We start from the raw sequence: 23,023 nt of genomic DNA, 5'->3' as shown, positions 1-23,023 counted from the left end.
ACCTTCACGGCTTCCTTTGTTGTTGTTGATAATGTGATAGAATGTGTTTTAATAAAGCACTTTCAATGGAAGCTTCTCATCTGCAGCCGGTTTGTGAGTCTTGCAATTACATAACACTCGTGATTACTGTTTTTGGAGGCGAGTAGGAGACTACTTAAAACCGGTAGCAAGTCTGATACTACTCAAATGATTGCGTGTACCAACCGAGTCGTGACGAAAACTGCCGTTTCACGCCGTATTAGAGCCGAAAGTTTAGTTGCGTGCACGCAGCCTCGTCGAAACGCCCCTCACTCCCGTCCGCACCGACCCGTTTCTCGAAAACTGCGGACCCTGTTCATTCATATGCAGTCCGATCAGATGACAAAGTTGCACGCTATTTACAGACAGCGGAATCGGTCGTTGTTACGCCTGAGAGTGGCAACCGAAGTGCGACTGGTACCAAAACCATTAATAACAGGACTCGATATGAACTGAATTAAAGAGGGATACACCAGGAACCGCTGTAATTTCCGTCGTGTTATTCGTAATGGATGAGCCAAACATCCTGAGACGCCGTGGATTGCAGGTAAAATATGCTGTATAACCCATTCAGGGGCACGTTCCATGAACAAGCTAACCGTTTGTGATCATTATAGGGAACAATTAACGGAACAAATATATTATTCACGAAATGGTTACGTGAACATTACCCTATGCGTTGCAGCAGCACCAGACGGAGGGAAAATAGCGTAAAAATATTGTCTAATGATGGGTTTAAATTATATAATATTTCATGAACGTACCTCCTGGGTTTCGTGTCGGGTGAATTTTGTCAAACATCTTGACACGGTTTCACATGGTTTGGGACGATCCGGCGAGGGCATCCCTGGTAACTGCATCTGAATGTCCCCTGAATGTGCATGCTACTGTGCAGGCTGTGTAACGGAACCTGGTGTCTCTTTGTTTTGACTTAAATTTGAGATAATTGTCGTAGACTGCATGGTATTATTATTTCAACATATTTAAGTGCATTCTAAACCGTGAAGAAAAAAACTGTAGCCTAATTGATGTCGGAAAACAAGAGGCATTGTTCACTACCTGTGTATCTCCTCCCTCCCTAATATTACAGGTCTTAACTAGCTTAAGGGTCTTCCTACTTATTAAAAAAAGCAGGGAAGTATTTTGTTGGAAGCGCTAAGTATTCATAAATCTTTCTTGTGAAGGTCAGCTGCTAGGGTACATGCTTGCGTATGATATTCCAACCAAGGATTCTTGGATCTTATTTGCTAATACAAAAAAAAAAACACTCTCATTTGAAATGAGAGAAAATGTGACCATTCTCAGTAATTCAGTACACGGCTGTCCTAGCCAAAAAGGTGCACAGTTCCGTCAGAACTGCAAATCCGTCAGTGTCGCTGCTGCCAGCATAGGAGAAATACTCCCACTTACACTCACTGCTGGGCTCCCTGTGTATTCGCGTCTGCCAACTAAAATGACGTGTAAACGTCACTTAGTCATTTATTGGCACATTAATTATTTTATGCTCATTTTAATTCGAGAGGTTGACGTACATACGAAATTTTAATTAGATGTGTGCGAATTAATTTGACAGCCGCTGTGACAACAGCGTGGGTTGAAGAGGTATTTTGTTATTGTGTTCATAGTGGAAGATACAGGTAAATATCTGTATGATTTAAATATATATGAGATTTTAAATAAATATGAGACAGGATAAAACATGATTTTGAGAGCTTGCTGTCACTTCAAATTTTAACGGACAGTGCTTTCGCGTTTTACTCTGAGACATCCCATCTGTGTGCTGGAAAATGGGTGTGACTATGCGTGGTCTTAAGAGAGTAATCTCACTTATAAGTCGCTTTGGATAAAATAGTCTGCCAAATGAATATATGTAGGCTAAATATAAATGCAACGACCGTGGCCAGCTAAGATCACCAACCTCAGCCCGACAGAGCATAATTAGGGATGAATTCAGTCGTGGATCCTACAAATGTTTTAAAGGAAGAATGGAGTGTAGTACTGCTTTGCTGTCTGCTTGCTACCAGACAATTACCAGACTTAATTGCGTCTACGCGACGCAATGAAGTAGCCATTTAGGCCAAAGGTGGATCAACACTCTTTTAATTTCTTAGAATACCGACGTGTTTTATGTATTTATGCACTACCTTTGCCCCATGACGTTTGATAGGATAGCGTACGTTCATCTGGGGTGACAAAATCTACAGTTACCACAGTGCCATCTAGTGGAGACCTCGGATAGCGTAATGGCAGTTTTGTTCTGCAGTGAGTACCGACAGGATGTGGTGATGCATAATGCCTCTTTTTAATTTGCAGAAGGAACTCAGCTTACCCCGGAGAGGCAGCATGTGAGTACACTTGGTTCTTTATCTTGTTTATGAATAAGCTCGGTTCAGTTCTTCATAACGCGAGAGGAGGCACATTGCGGTATGGTTTAACTGGGGACTGTTTCAAAACACAACCGCAGAGAACTGCAATTGTTTCATTATGACAACTTCCTAAAGATGCTAAATGCCCCTAAATCACTTCAATACTGTACACTTGTTTGCAGCCTCAGGATTATCATCCCACTCTAACGCATCCAGAATCCAAAAATAAACCGGTTGTCTTTTGTGTTTAGGCTCCTGTAGATAGACAAATTCTTACGCAACACACCTGCATCCCAGAAAATATACACTAATCAATTATTTGCGGGAAATTTGTCATTGTTTTTCTTGACAGGTCACTCCAGCCGTGCTCTGTTGAAAGGTGACAGGCCTTGGCCTCCCACATGCAGTACAGCGGACTGTCCAGAAGGGGGAGATATTGTATCAAGTGCCTCTTCCAGCCCTGTAGTGATTAACATACAATATTAAACATATTTATACACACACACACTAAACTGACAGTTAAACAGTAAGACACACACAGATGTGTGGCTGTCAGTTTAGGATAGTAGTCACCAAAGTGTTATGAGAGAGTGTATACATAATTTTATTATTAGTGAATGCGGGGTATGCTTGCATGCTGCTTGTGATAATTCAGTTTACGTGAACATTACTTAGTTTGCTAATATGAATCAAAGTACTGTTTCCTTGTATGAGTGTAGAAAGTACTACTGTATGAATGTGGGATGAATGACGCGTAATTTAAGACTCCCGATCTGTGACAGCGGGTTTCGCCGCCTCCCTCGGGCAGTGGTACGCTCCGGCGACGCACACCGCGTTCGTCACTCGAGTTCCTGGCGTCGTTAACTAAAGAAGGAAACCTTCGAAATTTACTGCGATGTGATGCTATATTAGCATGATGAAGCACACAACCTTTCGTTTATCATACTGTAGGAAGCCTGGATGAGCCGCCGGCAAAAGTAAAGCGATGACGCCATTGGTGTGGCTAACTTGCGACAGTTTTACCACGGCGATGGAGTTTGGAGAGGACTACCCGGGCCAGTGCGCCTGCTTTCGGCTTCCCTGTGCGCTTCCATGCCTGTCTCGGTATCATTAGCTACAAGCTATTGACTAGCTGCTGGGAAGACAAACAAATTATCCTCTTTTTGGACCGAAACTACTGCTGCATTGCGCTCAAAGAAACTCATCATGTCTGACCCAAATTACTGGACGGTATTACCCAGTTACAAAACTCAGTTTGTGACGGGAGCTATGCTAAAGCGATCAAAAAGGTAAAATTTTTAAGTTATTAACTGGGTAGCTTATTCTCTTAACTTGATCAGCAGGTTTGAGCAACAGGCTATGCCGAGTTAACCCGTAAGAACTGGCCTGAAAATTAGATAGATCCTTTAGTTTCGTTTTAATTAAACATTATATATTAACCCTGTTGATAAAGACTACTACCAAGCAGGTGTCATTAAATATTCTTGCAAATTTGACTTGCCGATCAACTGCTAAACTGAGTCAAAAGATATTAGCAAGTTTGAACTATCGTTATAAGATCTCTTAGCGAGTCTAGCCAGCCGGAGTCACCAGAAGGTTTATCTTCCTCTTCCAGAGGTTATGCACAGTTTTTAAGATCCAGAGTTATAACAGTGCATATGTAATGTAAGACCGTCATTTTAGAAATGTTTTATTCCGGGTTTGCTCTTGATTGTTTAGTTGTTTGATATGGTGTGGGAACTGCCCTTGTTCGGTCGTTCGTGTGCTTTCGTATCCGCCCTGTTTTTGCGGCTGAATGTTTTCAGAAAACGTGGCCATCGCCAACGTTGGTATCACGGTGTTTAAGTTATATATTTCTCACTTTGACCGAGTCTTAGGTGCCTGAGCTGGGCGATCAAATATCTTCTTGGTCTTTGATTAACCGTAAATCTGTAAGACATACAAACAGCTAATTGTATCGAGTTTGAAGTGAACGTTATGTTTTAATTTCTGGTTGAAAATCAGAAGTTTATGTAGCCTAATCAATAACTTTCAACAGACTATGTAGAAGCTAATATCTCTGTTTATCTTACAGTTTGCAGATTAAATTATTGTGGCGTAGTATGTACCAAACGCCATACCTGATAGGTTGTATCAGTCACTTATTTCGGAAACGACAGTCACCATCATGACGTCACACTTGGTGGTGTTTCCACGGTCCGAAAACGGGTGGAGCCAACAGAACCGCCGGAGGGTCCCGCGGCAGGTCCGCAGGGCCAGGGCGGAAAAACAGTCAGTATGGGAAGCGCATGGACACTGATGACTTTCCACATGCAAATGCTTCGTGTCATTGTATACACACCGTTGCAGCTGTATGCTTTATACGGTCACGTGTATGACCTCAGAATTTTTAGCAGATGGGGCAACGCGGGGAATATCCGTGCCATTTCTGGAATCATAAAATCCCCAGTGCCGTGAGGAAGCGTGGCCGTGAATCACTGTGCTGGGTTACTTCTGCCCTCGGGTGGATTGCGTGTTTATGTTTGCATTTGGCGACTTGAGCTGATCAGTGTGTCTGCGGTTGTGATGAAAACATTTTTCCGTGTGTTGACTGAGGTGTGAACGTGTCAGAATTTCAGATCATTCAAATCGTTTTGGAGTCAATTATTCCTCTCGCAATTATTCTTTTATTGCACTCGTAACTATGAATAGGGAAAACAATTATTAAATTGATACCCAGAAATATCCTCTTCTGTTTCTCCGATCGTGGTACGTCGCCACGGACACAGATTTCACGTGCTTTGAGCTCTGAGAGGAGCACTGTGCTTTGAGATGTATGAGCTGTTTGCAAATGATAACCTAGAGAAAGAGGAAATTAAGGGTCCTACGCCTCGAGGGTTGCACAACAGAGCCAGTAACTGGGGAAACCAGAACACTGAAATTACGTGCACTGGAAGACAGTTTATCCTGGCATATTCTTATTATAATGCCGGGTGTGGTTGCACTTAAGTGACAGAAAACAGTCTCTGTCAAGGTAATTTCGCAGAGGCACTTATAATATTTTTGAAATGTTGACACTTTTATTTTAATTCGGGTTTTAGGGTTGATCCTTGTTGAAGCTTGCACCTTTTGGTTTAGAGTGAAAATCCACAATGATCCTACCAGTGAATCACATTTAGTCTGGAGCAGTGCACCTCGAAGTGCCAAAGAAATGGATTTAAGAAGAAAGCAAAATAAAAGTCCCATTATTCTCCATTTTCATGGAATTGAAAAGATTTTATCTATTCCGATAAATTCTGTCAGTCCTTTCAGCTACATTCAATTTTGAAATGAACAGGGCACATGCCTTGTGAACAATAAGTCTGTGTGTTCTTCATTGAGCCAGATGGATGGGCTTTATTTATTAAATTATTAATAATAAAATTCTTTGTAGTTTCAGAGTGAAACCATGAATGAATAGACAGACTGAAAAGTGCAAATGCCTTTTTTTGCCACCTGTCAATTGTTACGATTCTGCAGGTGTGACATTGAAGCTGTCCGCCCCGGGACACCAAACAGAAGTATTCAGTGCTTGTGTTTGTGTACATTTTCATGGTTAATTTTTCATGCACTTTACAGTTGCCGTAGCAACAAGAGGAGGAGTCTGGTTGTGGGGACTTCGTCCCCCACCCTCCCGAGGCCTCTCTCCCCCCTCCTGCTGGCTCCAGGTAAGGCCCAATCTCTCGCCTCCCTTTCCCTCATCCTTGGTGTGGCCCAGTCGGTCTGTCACCAAAAAGCCAATGACTGTGTGCCTATCAGATCCTCTCTGGGGAGTCAGTGTAGAGACACACCGTGACAGCCACTGTGGGAACAGATGTAGGTGACATTTAGCTCTGAGAGCGTCCACTTCCCAAATTCTACCCACCGAGAGAAGTCAGCATACTGAGCGCATGCATATATGTGCATGCCCTCATTGGCAGGTAGTGGGCAGGAAATCTAGCCAATCGCACGTCCCGTTTTCACTCAGTTTATTAATACCAGTGTTTAACACGAGTCACTTCGCTGCTCTTGGCAGCATTACATTAGTCTGCCGTTTATTCCTGCCTTTCCATCTGAGATGAGTCTCTCTCCTCCTCATCTCATCCATACCACAGTCAGGTATCTGGTTACAGACTGACTGCTAGAGTATCTCATAAAGGAAGTCATACCCCTTGTTTCCATGTTCCGAGTTGGAAATATATCCAGTCTGCTTTTGTGGGTTGTTTCTGGGGTTATTCTAAGCCTTTTTCCTTTGTAGTAAGTGGTAATCATTCTGTGAAAGACTTCCAGCCAGCTGCTTCGCTGTCATTGGTTTGCAATGGAAGCCATGCAGATCCTCTGATCTGTATATCAGTCGACCTGGATATTACACTGATGCATATGTGCATTATAGAGATCAGCAAATGCCTACTGTAATGCACAGTACTAAGCGGGCTGCCTGGAGACAGGTGTGCTATGCCACATGTGCTTGTGAAGGTTTGCACATTCTTTGCCCTTGATATTCAATAATCAGACTCTTTTTGTCTCACTGATGAATGAGTTGTATTTCCCACGCCAGCACAGACACCAGGCTCCTTTTAAAGTCTACAGATGTGTCAACATATGTTTAGCAGCTGACAACTGATTACTCAAAGATAACTTTGAGCCATTTGCAGAAAATGTCAGAAATGTTTTTCTTAAATGATACCAGGCTAGTCACTCATGTGCGTATGTGCGTATGTGCGTGTGTGTGTGTGTGTGTGTGTGTGTGTGTGCGCGCGTGCATATGTGTGTGTCTGTGTGTGCATGTGTGTGTGCGTGTGTGCACGTGTGTGCGTGTTTTTCAGCAGCTAGCAGTCCCCTGGACAGCCCCAGGAATGCTCCTGCCAGCGCGGCCGTCAGCTTCCCCTTCGCTCGCAGGTAGGACACATTCTGCTGCTTATTTGTCCTGTGGAGTCTCCCGGGAATGCAGCCAAACTCTCCTGTGCAGGGCTGCCCCGGGCTCAGACTGTGCAGGGCACGTCTCTGCCTCTCTGCCTGAGAAACTGTCAGTCTGTACAGCTCAGACGTGCGTGTTTGATTGAGGTGGAGGACTTGAATTGTCATCTGCACTCAGAAAACACAGATCCTGAGAACAGACAGTATGCACTTAGCAATGACTGGAATGTGTTATATGAAGTGTTCTGATTATAGTGTACTGTTAAGGTGTCCTGTTTAGGTGTTTTTTAAGCGATAATCTAGTGGTTTCTACCACCTTCCTGTTAGAGACAAGTCATTATAACAGTTTTCTCTAATAATATCTCATAGTGGGTGACGATATCTCTGCTAATACAGCTCAGTGACTGCATGGTTATTGCAGTGATGTGTTTTCAGTAGAACTGCATAAAGTGGATTTATAGAGGCACCTCATGAACAGGCCCCTGCACAGTGACACTCCCACTGAGGCATGGTCTCACTGTCACATCCCCTCGAGTCAAAGCAACCGTGACTCCTCCTGCCTGCTTGCAGAGACAGGGTTGCAAGGACGTCACAGGGGAAAAGAGAAATAAAACATGTTGATACTTGACGATTCGAAGTACTGGGTTTGAGGGTTATGTTTACAGGGGAAGAGTCTGAAAAAATATTACTTGTCAAGTGTGGCAGCTGGTTTTAGAATGTACTTATCACCCACTTGCCACAGGATGATCATAAAAAGAAAAATTTTGCATAAAGCAGTGTGTTCTGAACTCTTTTAAACAGCGTTCTTCAGTTACTGCTGCTGTGCTACCATGCAGAGTCTTTTTAATTTGCTGACTTAATTTGCAGCTGATACAAATCAAAAGTCATGGTAAATGGTTTTTGTTAACTTTGGGTACTTTTATTAAAGTTGTTATGCTGCATCTCCACTGTGAATGGATTAAATGACTAAAAAGGCTAAAAAGTGTCACCGCTGTCGAGTGGGACACGTGGCCTGGGCCTCTGTGTTTAACCACAGCTGGATGGCTGATTATGTTCCAGTGCTGCTTGTAGTTTTCAAATCAAACAGTGAAAGGGACAAACAATAAAACTCTTTACAGCTTTGATAATCAGCCTTTGCTTAATAGCTACGATCCAGGTCACAAACAAGCCGCATTAATTTGTTCTTTAATTAGAATTACCATTAGTAGCTCATGTAGGCAAATGCATTTAATATCAATATAGATAGAGAGCTAAGTATGTGCTGTTGTTGCGGTGGAAATTTTTTCAGTGTTTTTTTTTTTTTTTTTAATCACGGGAGGGAGAGGATGAGTACTTACAGGAGCTTCTCAAGGTGATTTATTAGTGTCTGGGAGTATGGCTATAAATGGATGGCTTGCCAGCTGTATCTTGCCGTTAAAGCTCCTGACTTATTGTTTGCGGTCCTCATTCTTTCCTCTCTGCTCTGCCTCCCGAACGCGGCCGTAGCCAAGTGGCTCGCACAGACAGGTAACTCATCTTCCTTCCTTTGTTATTTTTTCATCCATTTTTTCTCCCTCCATCCTGTTATGTTCCCGAAAGGCATGATATTCCACTGAGTGTGAGTGTGCTTGGACTTTCCTAAACTGCCCAGTGACGCTCATAAAAGGTTCTGGTTAAAGGCTTTTCAGCAGTTGGCTCCCGGTTCAGGTCGGTTGTCAGTTTCTGGTGTCTGATAGGACCTTGTTGTGGAGGCTGTCACAATAACAGTGAAAGTCAGGGGTTTAAAGGTAGAGGCTGAGAGTGATGCTGTAAAGTGTAACTCGCTGAAGATGGCCTTCCTTGGTGTCTTCCTCAGAGCCGAGGGACGAAGGTGGTCGCTGGCGTCCCTCCCCTCGTCCGGCTATGGCACCAATCCGCCCAGCTCTACCGTGTCGGTAAGTCGGTCCCTCCTGTCCCTCTCAGAAGTCACAGTGTTCTCTGTTACAGGGGCCTCCAGGTTTAAGAAACTGTGGTAGAGGCACGGTTGTGTGGTTATTGAACCATCTTTCTTGGCAACGGGCAGCTCCACAGCCTGGAGCCTCAGTATTCCTATTATGTGGCTCAGTGGTAAAAAATGAATGGGTTATTAGGGTCATCACTAAATAATGACTTTAACAAATAAGAGGGAAGCGATGACTACAGTTACTCTAACCCCTCCGGAGCTTCTTATTTTCACCTGTATGAGAGAATCTGGGGGAGGCTGGAAAGGGTGAGATGTGAGTTTCAGCTGCAGCGGCCAGGGTTTCGGTGAGGAAGGGGATGGGGCGCGATCTGAGTTTCTCCTCTCCATTTTCTCAAACTCTGTCTAACAGGAGGAGGTTTTGTTTATTTTTCTCCTGTCTAAAAGGAAGTGCTGATGTCATCGTCCCTGCAGCACAGGGAGATTAAAGCAGCAGCTGTGACTCTCAGATGATTTGTGGGTTGTTTTTCTCGGTCGGAGATGGAGGTGAGGGAGGAGCAGGCGTGTTGTGGCTCTGTGGCAGCTCAGCACGCTAAAGCAGGACGAGCGACTGCGGGTCACATGCTGGAGCGTCCCGAACAAAGCGCCATTCACGCTGTCAGAGACGCCTTTATGCGCGCCGAGCAGTCTCGTGTTCCCCCCCCCAGGGCTGCCGGCTTCTCCATTGTGTCTCTCCATCACCATCCTCTTCGGTTTCAGTCCGAGCCGAGAGGTAATGTCCGTCACCTGAGATGTTCCAGTGTCTGCGTGTCACCTGTCGTGTGAAACGGAACAGCCCAGAACCGTCAGTGAAAACCTGACATGATTTCAGCGTCTGTGCTGCAGCCTCTGCCTGAGACTGGCTGTTAATGCGAAACTAATATAAACTTCCAGATCCAGCGCTTTTCCCTGATATGTCCATGGTCTCGTGCATTTTGACCTGTTGCTACAGTGTCAGTGGTGGATTTAAGTTTGGTTTTAAGTGGGTCAGTAGAGAGTGGATTAGGAGGCGCAGCTGTAGCGGTCTCTGGGTGTATGAACCTGTCCGTCACTGACGAGTTTAAAGGACATTTCTCAGTCGTGTGCTCCTCCTGGTCTGTTTCCAAGTACAGCATGATCTGAGAGAAACACAGGCAGGAGTGCACTGGGAGGTGGCTGTGCCATGATAAGGAAGAGGCAGGAGTGTGGAAAGTGTACCTGTTGGGGTGTTGTGAGTGACCCTGATTACATGAGTTTGGATATTGGAGATTGGACTGCGCTGGTGATAAAATCCCCACAACTGCAACTTCTTAGGAACTCTTACCTATCAGCCTGGTTGGTTCTCTGAAGTTGATGTCTTTTCAGTCTAAGTACAGTAGTGTAGTGATGATGGAAAGTTGAATGTTTTTACCTTAAGTCTCTACCCCCCCCCCCCCTCCCTTTTTAATGATGATATCATTGTGTATCACAGTGTTTTTCGTTGTAGACTGTTTTCCATTCCAGAACAGTGTGACGACAGGAAATCGTTGATATGACCCAACCCTAATGCCAAGCCCCAGAGCAATAACCAGAGCTAGCGAGACACAGGTTATGAGCTGGCCCTGTGTAACATGCTGATAATAGTCAAGAGAATGTGACAGTGTTTTTAAATCCACAGCTTTGGAATCTTAACTCACTTGGAAGATAAAATTCCCTACCGTGATAGGCCTGTAATGATCAGTCAGCACAACTGGAATTCAGGGAGAAAATGACATTTTTACCTGCTAGCACAATGGGAATGTAGAGATTGGTGATCTGTTTTTGACTTGGCTGATAGTTTTACAGGTCTGTGTGATGTTTGCAGGCAGACAGCTGCACCTCTTCTGTTTGGCTGTAAACCACCTCCTGCTGGTGTATGAGGAGAGAGCAGCAGCTGGTGGGGTGTAGATCCAGTCACAGGCCCTAGGAAGCCTCCTTACAGCAGTCTGGGTGCAAGTTCAGTCCCTTAACCCCTGTGCTGCACCACCGCCCGGTGGGACCAGGAACCGCCACTGTTGTGAAACCTGATTGGTGGGTTTTGTTTTGCAGTCCTCGTCGTCCTCTCAGGAGCTGCTGTCCCAGCTGCCGTCCCAGCCCACCCCGGAGGAGCTGCACTTCCTCTTCAAGCAGTTCCGCAGCACGGAGAGCGTGCAGGACGAGGAGGCGCGGCCTCCCGCCCCCCTGCGCCCCCGATCCCGCAGCCTCAGGTACCTGCCACACCCACCACACCCTCTCACCCTGAAACAGGGCCTCTCCTCGCCTCTGAAACCCGACGTTGCAGTGTGCTGGTGTGCTTTTCATTTTCTGCTCTGTAGCCGTGGGCCCTGGGGGTCACGACCCATGACATCAGCTACCCCCTGACCACGCCCCTCAGGGTGCAATTGGAGGTGTTAAGTTCTAAACTGGTAGCTGCGTAAGGAAGCATTTTGATCCCAAAATCACCTTTCTGTGACAGTCAGGGATTCAGGTAAGAGGATCTTGGTGTAAATACTGAGGTGGGGTCAGCTTTGACCTCCTGTAAGGGATGGTCCCCTCAGGTCCTGAACTCAGACTCTGAAACTTCTTCCAGTAGTAAATATTTATTTAACTCAAGTCGAAGGAGAAGAGGTTAAAAGCGAACACGTCTTAACTGATGTGGTGTGGAAGTGACCCCCTGAGCGCAGAGCAGTACTCAGGGCCTGTGCTGACAGGGGGCATTGGAGCGTCTGTGTGGCAGTGCTGTGAGCACAGAGCGCTGGAATGATCAGATAAGAGCGGGCGTGTGGGTCCTGTGTTTGGCCTCATCACCCATTTCCCCGCCAGCTGTTTGCCAGGCCAGACACTGCTCCTTTCATCCGGCAGCAGCAGCAACAGGGATGCCCTTGTGGGCAGCCCCCGGAGCCGAGATCTAGAAGGTTCTGCGCTGAGAGCTTGTGTGGGTTTGAGAAGGAGAGCTCAGAGTAACGGTCTGTGCTGGGGGGAAGGGGGGGGGGGGGGGGTGCGGTGCGGTGCGAACCCCAGGTCTGTCTCTGCAGAGTGCAGCGTGCAGCGTTGGGGGGGGGGCAAGGTGCGGGGGTGGGGTGGAAATGTGCTGCAGGCTGCAGCAGGTGGGTGTGAGTCTCAGGATGTGTCTTGCGTCTGAGCGTTCGCAGCAGCAGATAAAAGCCGCCCGTCAGTTACAGCTATTCCACTCCTCAGTGTCAGTTACAGCTGTTACACTCTCCTCCTCCGCGTCAGTTACAGTTATTCCACTCTCCTCCTCAGCGTCAGTTACAGTTGTTCCACTCTCCTCCTCAGCGTCAGTTACAGTTGTTCCACTCTCCTCCTCCGCGTAAAGGGCATCAGCTGCTACACAGAGGTAGCATGTCACCCTGCAGTTCCAGCTTTACACTCACGCCCAGCCGGAACCCTCGCCGGCGGCCCCGGGAAAGTGTTTCAGTGTCTGTCACACGGTGCGGTCGGTCACATGCTCCTGCGCCAGTGTGGTCGAAACACGGTCAGCTGCTGCAGATCAGCCTGGGGAATTAAATTTATGCAACCAAATAAACTCCTTTGCAGCACAGACATAATGGGTTTGGTTTTAGCGAGCAGAAGGTCCAGGGTCAGCGTGCTTTTGTGTGCTGATTTTGTTTTAGATTCTGGTGCATCGCCTCACACAGAGGTGTCAGCCTCACTTCCTGGAGGGCTGCGTGTCCTCAGCTTTCAGGAGGATTATTTCTCAGTCTTTAGTTTCGTTTTTTATAAGATAAAAGATCACATTTAGATCATGAACGATGTGTCTGTGCGGCACACTCCAAAAATAAAGGTGGTGTGAGGTTTTCTGCAGAACTCTAACTTCAGGCTTGCTCTCCTGTTGTAGCCCTGGTCGGACAAGCAGCTCGTTTGACAATGAGGTCATCATGATGAATCATGTGTACAGAGAGAGGTTTCCCAAGGTAGGCTTTCAACTGGCTTAAAAAAGGAGGTAACTCTAAATGTTGTTATCTTGAAATTCTTGTCACAAAAATGAATTTTTCCAGTCTTTTGCAGTATTTTCATTTGTTTTTGTCAGATTTTTACACAAAGGCCAGGAGTTCTGCAACATTGACTAACTGTGAGAGGGCTATACTTGAAGGCTGTGGTGTGTTTCTCAGATAAAAACTCTTCCAAGTAAACCTATAGTGTTTCTCAGGTTTTATTGGTGTGACTTCAGTGTGTTTTTATAATGGGTGAGATTGCCTCACTGCCGCCCCCTGCAGGCCACAGTGCAGATGGAGGAGCGGCTGCAGGAGATTTTGACACAGTGCTCCCCGGACAGTGCGGTCCCCTTGGCGGACGGCGTGCTGGGCTTCATCCAGCACCAGCTGGTGGAGCTCGCCCGTGACTGCCTGGACAAGTCCCGCAAGGGCCTGGTCACCTCGCGCTACTTCCTGGAGCTGCAGGACAAACTGGACAAGCTGCTACACGAGGTGCGGAGCTGTGCGTGTGTGTGTGTGTGTGTGTGTGTGTGTGTGTGTGTGTTTGGGCGAAAGGTGTGGTACTGCGTGTGTGTGTGTGTGTGTTTGCATTAAAGGTGTGGAACGTGTGTATGTGTGTGTCTGTCTGTGTGTGACAGACTCTGTTCCCAGTAAAGGTGACTTTCCAATCCAGAAGTGTCAAGTGCCACATTTTTCTCCTCTTTGAATAGTGGTCTAGGATCAGTGTGAGTAGGAATGCTCACAGCTGTCATACATGCTGTAACAGATCTCTGTGTTTACCCGTTTCTCTAATCCACACACATATATTTGCTCTTGTGGAAGTGCAGCCATTTTACTGCATTGAAGGGTAATGGTTGAACAAACACTGGAGCAGCTTGGATAATCTGAACATCTTGCTCGTAGTGTAGAAAGCATGCTATTCATTAATCTTCAGACCACTGTGGCCTACTGCAAATCCCTATGCTGTGTAGTAATACAGTGTGTTTTGGGTTCATCCAGGCAGAAGGAAAGTAGCCAAGCCTATGTGGAAAGACCAATCAGAGTTCACAAGCTTATGTGGCAAGACCAATCAGAGCTCACAAGCCCATGGGGCAAGACCAATCAGTGTTCACAAGCCCATGGGGCAAGACCAATCAGAGCTCCACATTGCAGTGGTCGATTTTGTAAGAACGCATCTCACACACTGCTCCTGTATGTCTGCAGTGAGCAGAATTTCACGCTGATGGTGATTTTGTAAGGGCAGGAGGGCGTGTGTGTCACGCTGTAATTGCAGTGACTTTCAGCGCCGGTCGAGGTTCCTCTAGTGAGACCCGCTGAACAAACAGGGGAAGAAGTTTTGCAACAGCGGCAGTAAATGCACAGAGCTCTTCCCTCAGCGTGGAGCCCAGTGTGGACGGGCTGGAGGCCACCCTGCGGCACTCTGTGACCCCGCACCTGCCCTGGAGTTCAGGTGTGAACACATAACGGCTTTTTCCACGAAACCTTTAGCTGAGTTTTGAGCACAGAGCAGCAGTTGCTGTCAGGCCGCGCCCGTGAGATGCAGAGCTGATAATGCTTCAGAGAGCAGTCGTAGGCGGCCTCTGAGGCGCTGTGTTACCCCCACCCTAGGGGGGTTCTGGTTTGGATGTCGTTCCCAACCACGAGAACACACAGTACAAACCCGTTCTCAAAAACGTTCTCGTAATGTTGACTGAGTCGCAGTATCAGAGTGATCCAGACTGTCTCCACTGCAGACCTGAGACGTTCCACTGCCCCGGAGTGTGCTAGGTCTGCGCGTCGGAATGTTTCTGTTTTTCAAAGAGACGGAAAGTAGATTTGACGTCTGCGTTTGTGGCTTTGTATATCATGTCTTTTTCCGTCCCCCCCCCCCTCCACCCCCCGGCCCACAGTGTTCTGCTTGTTATTTTTCCAGAAGGTCACTCATCACACAAGGCGTGTGTCTGAGCTTAATGCAGGAATCCCAGGGTTTAACTTCAGCATTGCTGTTGATCTTGCGTAGCATCGGTGTGATTGTGACCCATTAAAATACTCAAAATACAGCCATTTTAAATGCACAAGATACAGAGCCGGCAGGGCACCCTTCCCCCAGGTCTGACTGCCTTCAGGCCAGCAGTGCTGCAGTACTGTCTGTGACATCAGGGATCCAGCACATTATGCTGTTATTTTAGAACTCACTGAAAACACTCCTCTGTAAGACAAGGAGGTGTCACGCACACACCATGCACACGCATGCAATATTAATCTGCAGAAAGCGCTTCAGATGACCTGTGAAATCAGAGGGTTGGAGGTTCACTGCCATTCTTCCCTTTGAATGAAGTCTGTCTGAATTACATCTGTAAAAATCCGTCCATGTAACAGCTAGAAACAAATCCTCAATAAGTAGGTTGCCCTGGTGAAATGCAGAAATGAAGTTTGTCTATGTCTATCTCTGTGTTTGTGTATTACATTTCTAAGTGTATGTCCATGTTTTTTTATAAAATAAATGTCTGCAACGTTTCTATCTAATATATCGTTTGATTCCACTCGTTGTGAAGCCATGTAGCTCAGGATCAGGGTTTGCGCTGTGCTCTCGTTGTCTTTGCTCTGGCCGTGACAGCGGTGTGCCGCAGTAATTAAAAGGGCCCTCGGCCTCCAGGTGAAACTGACCAGATTGTTCTCTGCTTCTTACGAAACTGGATTGCCACAGGGAGAGTGTTGAAACAGGAGGTGTTGCAACGCAGACTGGTCCTGTGAGGTGCACATGGTAACTAACGACAACGCATCAAGTGCTCTCAGCTGGCAAATGCGGAATCGCACACAGTGAAATGTCTCTGGGTTGATTATCGTCATCGTGTGTTTTGGAGTTCGCAGTATGAATTTTTTCGTGTTTTTATTTGATTCATATCAGACCCCTTTCCTCGCTTTGTTGGACAGGCATTCGAGCGCTCGGAGAGTGAGGAGGTGACCGTCATCAAGCAGCTGGTGAAGAAGATCCTCATAGTCATCTCCCGGCCAGCCAGGCTCCTCGAGTGTCTGGTGAGAAACGTTTTGGGGGGTGTGGGGGGAAAGGGGGGGTGCTGTGAAGCGCTTTGTGACTCACTTTGTTGCACGTCAGGCATGGACGTGAGGCTGGCTGTACTCTCATGATGTCAGCTCGACCCTGGAGACACTGAGGATGTTATTCCGGAAAAAAGCTTTATTATTTAGATAGGCGCGCATCCGGATATGTCATCTGGCGACAAACCCAGGGATCAACATTAAGTAGAAGGAAAATAAAAATGTGCATGTTGAAATTGTAGTCCCAAAAAACAAAAAAACATCTTCATCCAAACAAGAATCTATTTCAGGATGAGATCATGTCCAGACAGAGATCTGTGTTTGGGTCAGAACGGTGTCCATCACTGTCAGACAGACAGCTCTGATGTATGATTAGGCCCTGAATGCAGTCTGCTGTCTTTGTGCTGTTTCTGAGTAAATTGATTATGGGGTCACTGTTACATCGTTCCTGGTTTTTCATCGTTTGGCCCTCAAAGTGACACGTGATTGATATGTATCTGTCAGGAGTTTGACCCGGAAGAGTTCTACCACCTTCTGGAGGCTGCGGAGGGTCATGCCAAAGCTGGCCAGGGCATCAAGACCGACATCCCCCGTTACATCATCGGCCAGCTGGGTCTGACGCGGGACCCCCTGGAAGGTGCGACCTCAGATCCCAAAAAGTGCAGAGGCGTCTCTCTCTCTCTCTCCCTCTCTCTCTCTCTCTCTCCCTCCCTCTCTCTCTCTCTCTCTCTCTCTCTCCCTCTCTCTCTGTCTCTCTCTCTCTCTCTCTGTCTCTCTCTCTCTCTCTCCCCCTCCCTCCCTCCCTCCCTCCCTCTCTCTCTCTCCCCCTCCCTCCCTCCCTCCCTCCCTCCCTCCCTCTCTCTCTCTCTCTCTCTCTCTCTCTCTCTCTCTCTCTCTCTCTCTCTCTCTCTCTCTCTCTCTCTCCCCCTCTGTGCCTCAGATCAACCATCTCTCTGTATGCTTTAGCTGGAAAAACCTAATGTCTCAGCTGTTTCTGAAGTGAGCACTCAGAGCTTGTCAGCACAGAGAACACCTCACCTCAACTGAAACCCTTTAAATCAACCCAGGAAGTAGCATAAAGCACTGAGCCACCCCAATGACGTCTTTCTCTGGCAACATAATGTCCCTATGCACCCCTCTCCTGACCGCTGACCTTTCCCAGAATTCTTTGCGGTCAGTACTGGCTCCTCACAATGTAAGCTCAGACTGAGGCAGCAGAGAGAGACCTGAGTCACTGCTGCTCTGTGGCTTTCAGCAGGAGTGATTCAGAGCCAGGCTATGCCGAAAATGCAGAGGAGAGCGTGTGTGCTCTGTACTGCAGTCTCCAGGCGACAGACGGAGCTGGGACTCTCCCTCACGGATTCGTTCTGAACAGGGCTGTGTGCAGCCCATTTGAAATGCAGTTACCATGGCTCCCGCCTGGCTGAGCCAGTTAGGCTGCTTGTTCCGAGTGCGGGCAGAGAAGCGCCTGCCAGACGGAACGGAGCTGCGTCATCCCCAAACAACGCGGAGTACACAGCACAGCGACAGAACCGCTTCAGCGCGCTGCGTTAGGGGTGGGGGCGTCAGCCAGGGTTCCCTCCTCACTCACTCTGCTCTCAGCACCCTGCGGTGATTTTAGGATTTTAGTTGCGCATGAAAATAAAAAAGAGATCAATTACTTGCTTTGACTTATTACTGCGGAGTCTTTATCTGATGCTTCTCTGAGATCACTGCAGCACACAGAGAGATTCTGACACACCTCCCTCCTCCCTGTCCTTACAGAAATGGTTCAGCTGGAACAGCATGACTCTGATCTCACCCCAGCAGCAGAAACGGACGACTCTGAGGTGAGTGAACACCCTTTGGCAGAGCCCCCGCCAGTCACATGGAAGCCCTACAGTTTATAATTTATGAGGACATTTACAGATTTAGACAAAGGCTGTCCCCTGGTGAGAGCTCTAACCACTGCACAGTGTGAATCTCATTAAAGAATGACATTATGGGGATTAGAGAGCACGCCCCCTTGTGTTGCTCTGTGAAACAGCAGGGTGTGGTGCAGGCTGCTGTTTCCTGAACCGCACTGTGACCATTCCTCTGCTGTGCTGGTGCTGCTGGGGGCCATCTGCCCACCCGCCTGAGACTGTGCTGGGTATGCCCAGTTTGGGAGATGCAGGTGCTGGGGGCGTCAGCCTCAGTAAATATCCAGCTGTGTAAACGGATAAAACTGTAGCCTGTGTAAGTCGCTCTGGGTAAGAGCATCTGCTAAATGATAATAATGATAATAGTGATAGTAATGTAATGTAATGCATCTCACTCTCTGTGAGGAATGTTATCACTGGATGAATGTGAGCTTTGGAATGATGGAGGTGTTTGGAGAGTGACCCGGTGTGGACGGTCTGTCCCTTGCTGCAGCAGAGCAGGTCGACGAGCACCCCGTCCCGCAGGAAGGCGGAGGAAGGCGACTTCGAGACCATCAAGCTGATCAGCAACGGGGCATACGGGTGAGTGTGGGACAGAGGGGTGGGGATGGGGGTGGGGGTGGATGCGGGCTCTGTCCTGCGTCTGAGAGCTGTGTGCATTGCCTAGGAGTGGGCAGCAGTGTGGCATAGTGGTAAAGAGCAGGGCTCGTAAACAAAAGATTGTAGGTTCGATTCCCCACTGGGGCACTGCTGCTGTACTTTTAGGAAAGGTACTTATCCTACAGTTGACTCAGTAGAAATCCATGTGTATAAATGGGTAACATGTAAAACTGAAACCTGTGTAAGTTGCCCTGGATAAGAGTGTCTGCTAAAGGACAATAATGTAACATAATGCAATGTGTGCTGCATGGCGGTTTCCGTGGCGACAGGGCGGTGTACCTGGTGCGGCACCAGGAGACCCGGCAGCGCTTCGCCATGAAGAAGATCAACCGGCACAACCTGATCCTGCGGAACCAGATCCAGCAGGCCTTCGTGGAGCGGGACATCCTCACCTTCGCCGAGAACCCCTTCGTCGTCAGCATGTTCTGCTCCTTCGAGACGCGCCGCCACCTCTGCATGGTCATGGAGTACGTGGAAGGTGAGGTGCACAGAGCCTGCTCTCAGATCAGCCGCCACTGGCACAGCCCCCATCAGCGTGTGTGTCTGCCAGAGCTCACAGCTGATCCTGAGTCAGCTGGAAGAGTGCATTATTTCCACTTGAGCCCTTGGGATAACTGAACAAACCAGACAGGCACTGAAATGGGCGCATTTGTCACTGATTCTTAAAGGCATGCACCTGTGGTTTTAGCTCCACGTTCCAGATGCCTTTTCGCCGGAGTATGGATTGCATGTGTTTATTCTGCTGTGTTTTTTCATTCTTTGAAGTTGCTTTAGTACAGAGTCTTACATGAAGATGCAGAAGAGAGAGGAAGCTCACCTGGACCACAGAATATGATGTCATGTGTAGGGATCATCACAGCATATCACACTGTCTGTCTGTCTGTCCTCCCGGCCTGCAGGGGGCGACTGTGCGACCCTGCTGAAGAACATGGGCCCCCTGCCTGTGGACATGGCCAGGATGTACTTTGCAGAGACGGTGCTGGCGCTGGAGTACCTGCACAGCTACGGCATCGTGCACAGGGACCTCAAACCCGACAAGTGCGTTCAGACCACGGCTGCCTCACACAGGAGGAGGCTTCCTCCCAGAAGCTGGTGGAGAATCGCTGTGCAGTTCCGTGTGGGTGGAGTCTCATTCTGCCCACCCCCCCACAGCCTCCCCCTTATGAACCCCTTCTCTTCTGCTCTCTGCCCAGCTTGCTGATCACCTCCATGGGTCACATCAAGCTGACGGACTTCGGTCTGTCTAAGATCGGCCTGATGAACATGACCAACAACCTGTACGAGGGGCACGTGGAGAAGGACACCAGGGAGTTTGTGGACAAACAGGTAGGACTGCTGCCCCCCCCCCCCCACCTGCTCACCTGGCTGTACTGAGGGGGCTGTTAATGTGTCAGGCGTCACCTCCTGTGACCACGGTTACAGCAAAAGCCCTGAAAGTGTTATAGCTGGTGAGAAATCTTCAGAGCCGACTGCACAAGCGGGGCTGCTAACAGCCAATGGAAAATATTGTGCTGGATTAAACGGTCCCTGATGGAAACGCAGCCCTGTGACTACAGTTCCACTCTGTGTCACGTGTCCCTCAGGTGTACGGGACGCCGGAGTACATCGCCCCGGAGGTGATCCTGCGCCAGGGCTACGGCAAGCCGGTGGACTGGTGGGCCATGGGCGTCATCCTGTACGAGTTCCTGGTGGGCTGCGTGCCCTTCTTCGGAGACACACCCGAGGAGCTCTTCGGGCAGGTGGTCAGCGGTAAGACATCAACTGCATTAACTGCAGCCACTGTGCGTGATTATCTGCAGGAACACTGCTAGCCACTCACAGGTCATAGCCACACACAGGTCATAGCCACACACGGCTGATAGCCGTTCCAGCCACTAGCCACTGATGGAGGTTAAGCACAACAGTGACCTCTGTTCGTTTCTCAGGGCTCTCTGAGGGTACTTAATGAGCCCGGGTAAAAAACGCCTTTACGTTGAGGTCCGCTAATGATGGGAGTCCGCCGACCCATCTGAAAGCCACAGGCATGACTGTGTTTGAGGAACTCTGTGGTCTCATCCTCAGAGACAGAGTGAAGTAGCTGCTGCATGAGGGAAGTCCCTTTGTTTTGTTGGGTATGTTTTATGGGTTGCGTGTTTGCATGGGCTGCCACAGGACACCCCCCACAAAGAGATGTTATATCTCATGAGAACGTTTATACTGGTTGTCGGAGTTTATTCAGGATCGCTGGGAGGGTTGGGGGGGCGGGGGGGTACTTGGCAAAGGAAAGCTGAAATAAGCTGAAAATAAGATGAAAGCATGGCAAAAATACAGAATTAGGTTGTGAATCTTTGCTATTTACAGCACAAAAGCTTCATAAGATAACGTTAGATAGGTAAGAAGATGTTAGATAGGTATCAATGTCCAGGGTCTGGAGTGTAATGAGTGACAGTGTATCTGTGTATGTGTGTGTATGTGTGTGTATGTGTGTGCGTGTGTGCGTGCGTGTGTGTGTGTGTGTGTGTGTGCGGCACAGACGACATCGCGTGGCCGGAGGAGGACGACGCTCTGCCGTCTGACACTCAGGACCTGATCACCCGGTTGCTGAGGCAGAGTCCACTGGAGCGCCTCGGGACAGGTGTGCCCCCCCCCCCATCCCCGCGAAAACACCCACTCCTGAGCAGGCAAACGCCGCAAACCTCACCCCCGAGCACGCCTTGAGACAGGTCTAACCCCAACCCCAACCCCCCCAAGCAGGCAAACGCCCCAAACCTCACCCCCGAGCACACCTTGGGACAGGTCTAACCCCAACCCCAACCCCCCCGAGCAGGCAAACGCCCCAAACCTCACCCCCGAGCACACCTTGGGACAGGTCTAACCCCAACCCCCCCGAGCAGGCAAACACCCCAAACCTCACCCCCGAGCACTGCTGTACACACATGCAACATTCTACTAGCCACTGTTGTAAAGACCGTCATGTTTCTTTTATTCCAAGTGTGCAAACACTTCAGCACTCTTCAGTGTAAAGGTGGAGAAACAGTAAGAGCTTTTTATCTGCCCAAAGCAAAATAGTGAAAGACGGAGTAAAAAGCCTCTGGTGTCCTCTGCTGGTCATTAAATGTATCAGCCCCCATCAGCTGACACTCGGTTTTAAGCTCGGATATAATGCCTTTTTTTGTGGCAAGATTTACAATTTACGCAAGAACCGTTCATTTATTTACCCGTTTTGATGTTGAGTTCAGGGTTTTTGATGTTTGACTCCCTTGTTCTCGCTCTGCATGTCTCTCCTCCACCCTCTAGGGGGCGCTGCTGAGGTGAAGCAGCACCTCTTTTTCCTGGGCCTGGACTGGAACGGCCTGCTTCGCCAGAAAGCGGAGTTTGTTCCACAGCTCGAGGCTGAGGATGACACCAGCTATTTCGACAGTAGGTAGCGCCCTTCCCCTCCCAAGTCGTGTGTGTGTGTGTGTGTGTGTGTCTGTGTGTGTCTGTGTGTGTGTGTGTCTGTGTGTGTGTGTGTGTGTGTGTGTGTGCGCACTGCTGGAGTCTGACTCTGCTGTGTCGCTGTGGTCCTCAGCTCGCTCAGAACGTTACCACCATCTGGGCTCCGACGAAGACGATGAAACCAACGATGAAGGGTCTTCTCTCGAGCTCAGCCAGCTGTCATCCTGGTCATCTTGGTCAAACCGCTTCAGCAAGGTATGGGATGGGCAGCGGTGAACAGTGGCTTCCAGAAGTATCGCATTACATCACATCACAATACATAACATTACCTTACATCACTATGCGTTACATTACATGACATTACATTTATTTGCCAGACACTCTTATCCAGAGTTATTTTCACCACAAGAGAACAGAAGTGTATCTGTCCAAGTTAAACAAGCAACAGTGTCAGACCAGGCTAACAACACTCCTAGACCAGTGATTGTGGGCACACCACCATTCAAACACGACCACAAGTTAACCTGTGCTAACATGACACCAGTCAGCCGAGACACTATGAGAAGTCAAGTACATGCACTACCATATATCACAATGTCATTAGATCACAATAGGCATAACACATGATGAATTCTGTAGGAAAATAAGTGGCAAGTAATACAAGTAATACAAGTAATGCAAGTAGCAGGTGCTAGTGGGTGGGGATTTAAGTGGAACCGAGATGCAGTCTGAAGAGGTGGGTCCTCTGTGTGTGTTGGAATATGGCCAGGGATTCTGCTGTCCTGGCCCCTGTGGGAAGTAAGTGTTCACAGGCTGAATAAA

The 23,023-nt window shown here is 48.2% G+C and overlaps 1 protein-coding gene across 7 annotated transcripts in view; it reads left to right on the top strand.

The window, feature by feature from the left end:
* The first annotated feature begins 288 nt into the window (after window positions 1-288).
* LOC118795450 (microtubule-associated serine/threonine-protein kinase 3-like) overlaps window positions 289-23,023 on the top strand; it is a 31,003-nt gene continuing 8,268 nt past the window's right edge. For 2 of the 7 annotated variants that reach the window (XM_036553914.1, XM_036553913.1), the window contains exons 1-19: window positions 3,235-3,673; window positions 5,982-6,070; window positions 7,208-7,280; window positions 8,784-8,804; window positions 9,133-9,211; window positions 11,302-11,459; window positions 13,091-13,166; window positions 13,470-13,679; window positions 16,101-16,202; window positions 16,728-16,860; window positions 17,988-18,052; window positions 18,618-18,706; window positions 19,054-19,262; window positions 19,684-19,822; window positions 19,978-20,110; window positions 20,368-20,533; window positions 21,297-21,398; window positions 22,061-22,183; window positions 22,335-22,456. In XM_036553914.1, the coding sequence (XP_036409807.1) occupies window positions 3,591-3,673; window positions 5,982-6,070; window positions 7,208-7,280; window positions 8,784-8,804; window positions 9,133-9,211; window positions 11,302-11,459; window positions 13,091-13,166; window positions 13,470-13,679; window positions 16,101-16,202; window positions 16,728-16,860; window positions 17,988-18,052; window positions 18,618-18,706; window positions 19,054-19,262; window positions 19,684-19,822; window positions 19,978-20,110; window positions 20,368-20,533; window positions 21,297-21,398; window positions 22,061-22,183; window positions 22,335-22,456 (2,172 nt within the window). In that variant the 5' untranslated portion in view covers window positions 3,235-3,590. Of the gene's footprint in view, window positions 566-2,331; window positions 2,364-3,234; window positions 3,674-5,981; window positions 6,071-7,207; window positions 7,281-8,783; window positions 8,805-9,132; window positions 9,212-11,301; window positions 11,460-13,090; window positions 13,167-13,469; window positions 13,680-16,100; window positions 16,203-16,727; window positions 16,861-17,987; window positions 18,053-18,617; window positions 18,707-19,053; window positions 19,263-19,683; window positions 19,823-19,977; window positions 20,111-20,367; window positions 20,534-21,296; window positions 21,399-22,060; window positions 22,184-22,334; window positions 22,457-23,023 lie in introns of those variants that run through there. The other 5 variants (XM_036553917.1, XM_036553916.1, XM_036553915.1 and 2 more) reach the window with 5 other exon arrangements.

This window comes from Megalops cyprinoides, chromosome 20, assembly GCF_013368585.1.
Source record: "Megalops cyprinoides isolate fMegCyp1 chromosome 20, fMegCyp1.pri, whole genome shotgun sequence".
Taxonomy (NCBI): Eukaryota; Metazoa; Chordata; class Actinopteri; order Elopiformes; family Megalopidae; genus Megalops; species Megalops cyprinoides.
The sequence above is the reverse complement of the archived record's forward strand: the minus strand, read 5'-3'. Positions and strand labels throughout refer to the sequence as shown.